The 10423-nt window shown below is 42.5% G+C and overlaps 1 protein-coding gene across 1 annotated transcript; it reads right to left on the bottom strand.

Moving 5' to 3' along the window:
- Nucleotides 1-4137: 4137 nt before the first annotated feature.
- LOC105049443 (fructose-1,6-bisphosphatase, cytosolic) lies at nt 4138-10423 on the bottom strand. Its single transcript, XM_073262234.1, has 12 exons — nt 10044-10423; nt 8927-8974; nt 8730-8804; nt 8559-8620; nt 8398-8464; nt 7803-7916; nt 7512-7598; nt 7146-7216; nt 7005-7070; nt 5628-5714; nt 5426-5501; nt 4138-4399 (listed from the first exon to the last, which is right to left on the bottom strand). Exons 1-12 carry the CDS (start codon nt 10368-10370, stop codon nt 4286-4288), a joined length of 1194 nt encoding a protein of 397 aa, XP_073118335.1. The 5' UTR covers nt 10371-10423; the 3' UTR covers nt 4138-4285.

The raw sequence follows: 10423 nt of genomic DNA, 5'->3' as shown, positions 1-10423 counted from the left end.
GCAAATCCTCCACTTTCCGTTGGCTTTCTTCATCATGACAACATTGGCGAGCCAATCGGGATATGTGATTTTTCTGATGAAGCCTGCCTCGAGTAGCTTGTCCACTTCTTCGTTGATGGCTTTCTGTCTTTCAGGAGCAAAAGACCTTTTCTTCTGCCTCACCGGCCTCATCGTTGGGTCGATGTTGAGTCGGCGCGTTATTGTCTTCGGGGGGATGCCCGACATATCTGCTGCCGACCAAGCAAATATGTCGGCGTTGGCCTTCAGCAGCTCCGCCAACCGTCGTCGTTCTGGGTCAGGTAGTTGGGACCCGACCCATACCTTTCGGTCGGGATTCTCTGCTACCGAGATGGGAATAAGCTGTTCGGTCGGTTCACCCCGCTCTTCCTCCTCCCGTTGGTCCAGCTTGTCGATCGTTAGGGAGCCCTTCAACTCGTCGCTTCGAGTGGAGATCTGGAAGCATCGGTGAGCGAGCTGTTGGTCTCCGCGCATCTCTCCGACTCCATTTTTGATCGAGAACCGAACCAGGAGATGGTACGTCGAGACAATCGCCTTGAGGACATTTAGCCCGGGTCTTCCAAGTATGGCGTTATAAGCCGAAGACATCTGGACGACCGCAAAAGTCAAATGGACTGTGCTTTGTCGTGGTTCGGTGCCAACCGTCACGGGCAAAGTAACTTCTCCTTCCATCGTGACAGTGTCCCCAGCGAAGCCTATCAAGGGCGTGGAGACCCTCTTGAGTCAGTCGGTCGATAGTCGCATCCGAGAGAAGGTCGAGTAAAACAAAATGTTCGTTGAACGTCCATTATCTACAAAGATTCTTTTTACATCATAGTTCGCTATTGTTGCCGAGACAACAACAGCGTCATCGTGGGGGTTTGGATGCCCCGAATATCTTCTTCAGTGAAAGTAATTACGTCGTCCAGACGCAGCTTTTTCGTCGGGTCCCCTCCAGCAGATGTCCCCGAGCCTAGTCGTTTGGAAATCATATTGATGACCCCGGTCGTAGGCCGATTAGTCGTCGCTTTTTCAGTCAGCTGGGGTCATCGGTCGGCAACTGGTTGAGTCGGCGGGTTCTTTCGAAATTTATCGAGATATCCTCGGCGAATGAGAGCTTCGATCTCATTCTTAAGCTGGATGCATTGCTCGGTATTGTGGCCGTGACCCCGGTGGAATCGACAGTACTTCCATTGGTCGAGGCCCTTTGCCTTCAGAGGTGGAGGCCGTCGCCGGTACTCTTCTTCTTCGATCTTCATCAAAATCTGCGCACGAGGAGCGGAGAGAGGAGTGTAGGAGTCATACCTGGGGCATGTCGGCTTTGGAGTCTGCCGTCGGGGCGACCTCTGGTTCTGCCGCGGGGGTGAGACCCGACTGTCAGTCGGGGGCCTGCTAGGTTCGGCGGGGTCCCGACCCTTTCTTCGCTTCTCTTTCGGACCCTTGAACTCGGTCAAGCATCGGTCGGAGACTCCTTCGTCCGCGCGCATGTACTTGTACACGCACTCCAATAGTTCGACACACATCCGGAGGAGGGTCTTGTCCAGAGAGTAAGGGAATCGGGATGCCCTCAGCCCGCGCTTCATGGCCGAGATGGCCATGCCTTCGTTGAGGTCCCGGACCTCAAGCGTGACTGCGTTGAATCGCGTCACGAAGTGTCGGAGTATCTCGTTTTCTCCCTGTTTGAGGGAAAAAAGGTTGTCCGATGTTCGCGGCGGCTTCCGGCTGGTGCTGAAGTGGGCCACGAAGGAGTGCTCGAGCTGTCCGAAGGAGTGGATACTTCCCGATCGAAGATCGGAGTACCAGGCCCTGACAGCTTTGCGGAGCGTGGCGGGGAAGCCAATGTAAAGGAGAGCATCGGTTGCCCCTTGGATCGTCATGAGAGCTTTGTAGCTCTTCAAGTGGTTGATTGGGTCGGTGGAGCCGTCGTAGGGTTCCACGTGCGGCATCTTGAACCAACTGGGGATCGGTTCGTCGAGGATAAGTCGGGAGAGAGGTTGGACGGTCTGAAAGTCGACATCGTTCGAAGACTTCTGCCCGTCCACCTGCAGCTGGGCAAGCCGACGGTCGATTTTCTCGAACCTGCGTTCGTAGTCGTCGATCCGTCAGTGCTGGGAGACCCCAGGAGTGGAGTCTCCGGAAGAGTCCGAGAGAGAGGCGGACGGCGTTCGCGGTCGCTTCTCCTTCCTTGCTCATTCCAGCTGGGAAGGAGTAGGCCGCAGAGACCGATGGGTGTCGCGCCGTGGCCGCCCCTCCTCCTCTCGGTAGGAGCGCTGTGGCAGGTGCTCCTGCGGAGGCGACGGAGATCGATGCGGGTGCCGGCGGCTGCTCCTGGAGGGCATCGAACGTGCCACCGATTGCTCGGCCGATGAAGGCGGCAGCCGGATCGATTGTTGCTGAAGGCTTTTGACCGCATCTGTCAGCATGATCATCTGCCGTACGATCGCCGCAATCTGCACCTCCGTGGTCACCACGGGATGCGGAGAGCTGGGTTCCGCCATGGAGGGTGGAGGAGAGGCCTCTTCCCGACGGAAAGAGCGCCTCGCCGATCCGGTGACCTTCGACCGCTGAGCTCTTGTCTTTGTCATCTTAGATCCCGTGGGGGTTACAATCCCTGGTGCTGTCAATGAAGCACTAACTTGTCACTGCTCCCCCTATCTGGCGCGCCAATTTGTTGCGGCCAATCTCCTCGTCGTCTGGTCGTTGGGAACGAGCGCCTGCAAAAGAAAGTCCGCACTGATCGGAGACGGCTCCGGTGGGGACCCTCCGACGGTCAAGTCAGAGAGGAGACTAGGCAACAGTGAAAAGAAAACAAGGAGCTCAACGAGAGAGGGTGAGAGAGAGAGAGGGAGCAAGCCCAAAAGTTTCGAAAGGGACCTCTAGCACTGTTGCCTTCCTCGATATATATAGTGGAGCATGGTATGGCGCCGTCATTAATGGCGCGGACAATTGAAGAATTGTCAACTCACTGAGGACTGTCAGAGTCGCCGCAAGGATATCAAATCGCCGTGGGGCTGTCAAATCGCTAGGGTTGACCCATGCCTTAGGTGGGATAATGCCCCTAGGCGGCAGTGCCGCATGCCATTGTCAGGACTGACAGTTTCTGGCAGTTGTACGGCGTCTGGAGAAGCTGACCGACCATAGGTCGGCAGCCAGTTGAGGAGCGTCGGGTGAAAATTTGGAGCCTCTCCGACAGTCAGTCGGGCACGTTGCAGGAGTCGAGTATCGGACTCCATAGTGCAGCCGGTCGGGAGAGAGGAAAAGGTCCGCCCGACCGACGTATCCTCGGTCGGTCGGTAATTGCAGAGTCGGACGTCGGTCATGTAGGCCCGACGATGAGTCGGCGTGAGTGGGGTCGGTCGGTATTCCCCAATACTTATAAAACTTAGATATGCGGGTACAAGAAACATACATGTGTACATGTGTATGTACATACATGAGACGTGGACATACGTGCATGACACCAATCTCTGCTTGGTCTATAAAATATTGTTCATATACCAACTTACTGCGGGTGGAGCCACAAAACCTACTGGTATGCAAATGGAAAGAAGATAAATTGCTAATTTTTTCTAGATTGCTGTAGCAAAAAAGCACTGGATGCGTCATCGCAAGATTTCAAAACTAATACTCTTTTTAGCTCTCATCTTAATCCCTTCCAACCGATCATATTCTGGTGGTGCGGTAGCAGGGATCTCCATATACAGTACATTTTGCAAAGCTTGAGGGTGTAGATCCGCGCAGCTTTTTTCTTCTTCTTCTTTTTTTTTAAAAAAAAAAATCATCACTTGTTCCTCCACTCATAATTCAGTGCAAGGCAGACACCATCCTGCCATTGTAATTAGGGATGGTGATGCATAAAGAATGGGTAATTTTCTCAAAGAAAAAGGAGGGGAAGCAAACAATAACACCAGCCAAAGACAGTCCAACCGGGGTGATAAAAACCTTGCTGCAAAATGGGCAGGTTGGGAGATATATATATATATATATATATATATATATATATAGCCTATAATTAACTGGGTCAGACAGCGAATGCGGTTTCAAAAGAAAACAGAAATAAAAGCTATAACTGAATTGATTAAATATATCCTATAATTAACTGGGTCAGACAGCGAATGCGGTTTCAAAAGAAAACAGAAATAAAAGTTATAACTGAATTGATTAAATTATTAAGCTTGTTATGAAAGGCTTGGAAAAGTATCATGCCTTGGTTCACAAGAGAACTGGTTATAATAACAATATAGGAGATTGTTGGAATTTTATATGTAAGCAAGGAAGCATCTCTAGATCAGGCATGGCTCTCTTCAGCAGCATAAAGTGCTTTAATTTCCTCAACATCATCGTAGCTGCCAAGAAATATGGGAGACCTCTGATGAATCTTGGTTGGAACCAAGTCAAGGGCCTGCACAGATGATGATTCAAAATTAGCTGCCCAGGGTAATAGCTGATGATCCGTGCTAAGCTGAATAGGAAATCAAATGGAAATACAACTTTTCCTAGCTAGACAAGTATCACTGTGATGAGCAAAATAAGGGCATCAATCTAACAGGAGAAATGCGAAAACAATATCGACATGAAATCCACAACTACTCTACCATTAATGAAATGCAAAACATTATGGCAGATCCAAAACCAAGCATTATTCGATCACTGGAGACAGTCCACACAGATTCTTTATATTGGCCAAGAACAATAGCATTTTTTTTTTTTCAAACAAAATGTCAAAACTTAAAAGTGATGTCTCTCCATCTCTTACTGAAGGTGTTGCATGTTTTGTTTATGTTCACTCACGACAACTGTCAAAATTTGTTCGTAACGAAAAAGCTTTTTTTTCTTATTTACAAAAGGGAAAATGTGTTTTACTGCAAAATTAGAATAATATATGTGACTTTTGTAAGATGAAAATGACAATGCATCTGAAATGATCTAGTATTAAAGGTAACTAACAAGCCTATTTGGTTAAATGCTCAAGCTGGCGTTTGTTTTGTGCTCTAGCAACTCTCTTGCTTTACTTTATCCGACAATTCAAAAATTGACATTCGATCATTTGTCCTCCAGTGTTTTAATTACTTCCACTCCCTCTACTTATCCATATTGTCTATAGAGACCCTCACAAATGGTACTACATAGATTACTTGATACCCATAGGAATGCCTGATGCTTTCGCAGAAGATCCAGGATAACAAGGAGACCGGTTATATAGGATGACATTGGCACTAATGGAGAAGAGATGAAGCCGTAACAAATCAAAAACTCAAGAGCAAGTTTAGTCTCAAGATACTGGAAATGACTGAGAAGACGAGTTCGAAAAAGTGTGCTTTTGATAAACAACATAACTCATATTTATTAAGTGTAGCAGGATTCAGTTAATCACGGCACATCATGATAGATGTGAAAATAAATTAGCCAGGGAGCAAATTCTTCATACCCGCTGCTTTCCTGTAAAAGCTTGACCACCAGCTTGTTCCATCAAGAATGACATAGGGAACACTTCATAGAGAACACTGTTACACAAAATGCAACAAAATCAGCAACATATCTTTAGAAGCAGATATGATTGTTTGTGGATGTCACGATGAATAACCACTGGTCATGAATGGGTGTGGAAGAATGCTAGCCTATGCACATACCGTAGTTTTCCATTTGGACTCTTCTTATCTGCAGGATACAAAAAGATGCCTCCATAAAGAAGGGTACGATGAACATCAGCAACCATGCTGGAGACCATGGAGGAACCACCCATGAAATGAAAAGGACAGAAAAGCAGATTTTTTTTTTAGTAAGAAACAAGTAGCTATCATGACATCTGATTCAAAATCCATGGCATATATAATGCAAGTCAATAAGTAAAAGGATCAATTAGCTAGGAACATATCAAATATCATGTTTCTGCAACAAAAATGAAATCAAACTCTAGACATCAATAAGAAATTGAGAGAAAAACGCATCAAAGGTTGAACCATATTGCAAACTCACTTCTATCTATAATAGAGTTAATAGTCACCAAATCAAATATGAAACACAAAAGTGTTAAAGAAATGCAACCGCATATAAGAAAAGTTCCAAAGACTCGTTTGGTTTGCGGAAAGAACTTTTCTTCTCGGAATAGGATTTTGGTATGTTTGGTTGACCATGGAAAGGTGACTTATTATAAAATAACTTATATTTGGATGAGCACCTATTTTTCTGAAAAAACTGTATAAAATACCTATTATACCTTAATAGATATAAAACCATACATTTTTACTCATAAACTTTATATAAATATAAATATTATATTTATATTAATATAAATATAATATTAATATATTATAATATAACATTAGACCATAATAATTTATTGTGTTAATATAATACTAATATATTAATATTATATTAATATAATATGAATATTTTAATATAATGAATTTATTAATATGGATATAAATATAATATTATATTAATATAAATATTATATTAATGTAAATATTAAAATAATATTAAAATATAATAAATATTAATATTATATTTATATTAATATTAGGATAATATTAATATAATATTATATTACTATTCAGTATTTCATCCTAACCATCCATTGATATTTTACTAAATTTTAGTTATGGATCTTAAAAGAATATTTTAGAAAAGAAAAAAAGTATCGCCACTTTTCATGTCACGAGAAGTGTCAAAATCCATCTCCCCTATGGATTTCCACTTCTCACGAAATGTAGAAATGACTTCCCATGGGAAGTACTTTTTTCACTATCTTTCCTCTTAAAACTCTAACCAAACAAGAGGCTCCTTCTTCATTTCTCAGGAAGTACCTCTTCCCCCCTCCACTTCCCGTCAACCAAACGAATCCTAAAATCATCATTGGAACTTGATTTTCTGATATCTACTATAGTATGTCAGCATTAAGATTTCTTATTCCAATATCAGGGTAACGCAGAAAACGTGAAGTAGCTCTAATCAAGATAAGAGAAACTCCAGATACAAAATGAAAGTAGTGCCTATCATCCAGATACCTTCCAATATATCTCAGAGATTTTGGTGAGGAACCATCCTTAGGAAATTTGCATTTCTCAACAAACCTAGAAATTAATGAATGACAAAATTCAGCACCAAATCTTTAACAAATTAAAGTTAACATGTTGAATCATGCATACTTTGCCGTAGGTCCATCCCAGTTTTTGGCATTTCCTTCATTCACTGAATATATTTTGCCTTTCTTTGGTATCTACATTAAAGGAAGATATACCACATGACTATGATAATATATCATGGCAAAAAAGATACGCTTGCCTAGAACCAATATATGCATGCTACATGTAGTGGTATAATTAGCATAGCATACATAAACTAGACAATGAATTGCCAAAACAATATGACCAATAAAAAATGCACAATAACCTCACAGTAAACAAATGAAAACATAGACTGTCCAATAAGGTGGCTCATGGCTGTCGAGAAAGCAAGAGCTAAGTCAGAATCATATTATCACTTGATAGATAGGAGTATATAATAACTCAAACCTTTATATTTGGATGAGTCAGTATGAACTCTCCAAGAGATGGATCTAGTGTGAAACCATTGACACCGTTTCCAGTGCTCAATACAAGCTGCAACATAAAAATTACAAGGTGATTATGACATTTTAAGCAGGGCAAGCTTAAGCTGAACTACACATTTTCCTCTTAAGAAACTAGCTTCTGACTAGAAAAATAATCAAAATAATCCATGTTTCATAATGTTACAGATATCATGGACGTGCTAAGATTATTAGAAAAAAGAGGGATTGGCAAGAAAGGTGATGATCAGCTTACCGTGCAAGAACTTCCATACATGCAATAACCAGCTGCGAGCATATTCTTCCCCGGTTGTAATACATTATTTATAGTCACTTCATTCTTATCTTTAACCATGTAAATCCCAAAAATCTGCAGACAGAAACAGCAGTAGTAATAAATTAATAAGAAAATATGGAATTGTATTCAGAGCAGGACATAAAATGAAATGCTAACCGAAAAACAGTTATGATGTTTCCTGTTGGTACAAAGGCTAGACATTCATGCAACCTAAATTTTAGGTTCAGGAAAAGACCTTTCATGCTCAATCAATTCAGGATTCTCAATATTTCCTTCCTACTTTTAGAAGTTATTTTCTTCATTCATATGGATTGTTTTGATGAGCCCAGAAAAAAGAGGATTGATCTTTATATCATTATAATGCTTGAATTTATAATCCTTCAGATAAAACAGAGGCAGTCATTCGCAATTAACAAACCAAGTGTCATTTGTTCGAAAAAATATAGTGAAAGATGCAAACATTTCCAACAACAGACATGTTTTATAGGATTCAAATAATACGTTTTAGGATTTTGATGACATGACAATGATAAACAAATCAACAAAACCTTACCGTTCCAATGGAAACACCACAATCTATGTTAGAGGAACCATCCAGTGGATCAAAGACGACACAGTATCTGCACTATTGAGGAGAACACAGAATTTGTATATTAGCAACAGTCCTCGTAATTCGACAGGGAGCACCCAAAAGCAGAGGAAATCAGTACACACTTTCCACGAAGTGCTGGATCCACAAATGTTGCCTCCTCATCCTCTTCTGAAACAAGAATACACTGCAGAAAAGAGTTCAAAAACATAATACTAAGCATCAATTGCCAAAATGTGCAATAGTCCCTCCAAAGTTTATAATGCAACAAATTACCCAAAGCTTCCAGGACTTACTGTACGGCCACTACTTATCAAAGCATTGACAAAGACTTCATGTGAAAGCACATCCAGTTTCTTTTGCTCTTCACCCTGAATTCAAGATGGTCAACCTAAGAGTATTAGGATCTCCACCCGGATTTTCTCTTTTTTTATATTTTCTTGTTTTCAACTGGAAACTTGAAGTATTGGTTTCGAATTCAACAAGAGCTTGCCTGGACATTCGTCTCTCCAGCAAGTCCAATGAGCTTAGCAAGGCCAGCCTGTTGATAGAGTGATAACAACGTGAGATAGAATAACATATGATAGAAAGAAATGGCATCATCACCTATAATTTCTTTAAATCAATGAAATTTAGGAGTAACAACTAGATAAAAATTTAAGTCAAAAGTCATTCCCAGTCTCTTACAACCTATTTGGGCATGTTTGATTGGAGGAAGTTGGACCATGGAATGGGAATTGGAAGGAGTGACTCCCATTGCAGCCATTAAATTGGGGGGGATCCATTCCCATTCCAACTCTGGGGAATGAGAACAATCCAAAACCCAATTCCTACTCTCTTCCAGTATTAAAATTCGGTTCCGATTCTGATTCCAATTCTGATCATGGCCACGAACTAAACACGTGGCCATTTCGGTTTCCATTTCAATCCATTTCGATTCTCATTCCAGTCCATTCTAATTCCGATTTCAGTCGTGAACCAAACACAGCCTTTTGTTTTGAAAACTTCCAACAATTACTTCATTACCCACCAACACCTAAAAAGCGATTGCCATTTAGGAATGTAATAGATCTCCCAAGAAGAGGTGCGATTTTTATTACAGAATTCACCCATAAAGTGAATTGCAGCTGCAGCAAGGAAAACTTTCTTAATTTTTTCATAAAATTCACATTTCAGAGAACAAAGAGACCCTGTGGAAGGAATGTGGGAGCGGCCACCAGAAAAAGAAGTTGAAGACAAGCGTCTTAGAAGCTATTCCGTTTGAAGATAAATCTCACCGCAACCACTAAATTACTTGACCCAAAGAAACATGTTAAAAAAAAAAAAAAGAAGAAGGTAAGAAAGAAATGTAAAAGAAAAAAAAAGATGGATTCTTCTTTTGCTTTAAGTCAACTCACCACGTGAGAGAAAATTCTAACATTTGCACGTTATTAAAAACAGATTTGTTCGGGAGTGCGACAGCTTGATTTCAAATCAAGCCCGGGCCCTAGCAATCATCAAAACTAATTCAAACGCCGAAGAAGAATCATATATCATTTCCACCAGAGGAAGGGAAAGAGAGAGAAAAGAAGAAGAGAAGATTAAAACAGAGAGATAGAGAGAGAAATGACCTTGTTGACGGCGGAGCAGACGAACTTGCAGCCGAGGACGATGTGGCTGAGGAGGATGGTGAAGTCCCCCCGCGACTCCGCATGCTTCGTCTGCTCGTTCAGCACGTGCCGCGTTATCGTCATCAGATCCGTCCGATGCGCATCCGCCGCGTGATCCATGATTCTCTGCTTCTCTCTCGCTTGCGGCGAAGAAGAGATGTTGGAGCCCCGTTTATAAGAAAGGAGAGCAGAGGATATGAGAACAAGGAGAGAGATAGGCCTATCCGCTGAGCGATCGAAGCTTCCACGCCACGTGGCCTCTCCGCGTTGCTCCGGCTTCGTGGTCATTGTGAGGATAACGCTCGCCCGCTCTCTCGCCAAGCTCTGCGTACGACGATGGT

This window comes from Elaeis guineensis, chromosome 8 (assembly GCF_000442705.2).
Source record: "Elaeis guineensis isolate ETL-2024a chromosome 8, EG11, whole genome shotgun sequence".
NCBI classification, from domain to species: domain Eukaryota; kingdom Viridiplantae; phylum Streptophyta; class Magnoliopsida; order Arecales; family Arecaceae; genus Elaeis; species Elaeis guineensis.
This window is presented reverse-complemented; position numbering and strand designations above follow the sequence as displayed.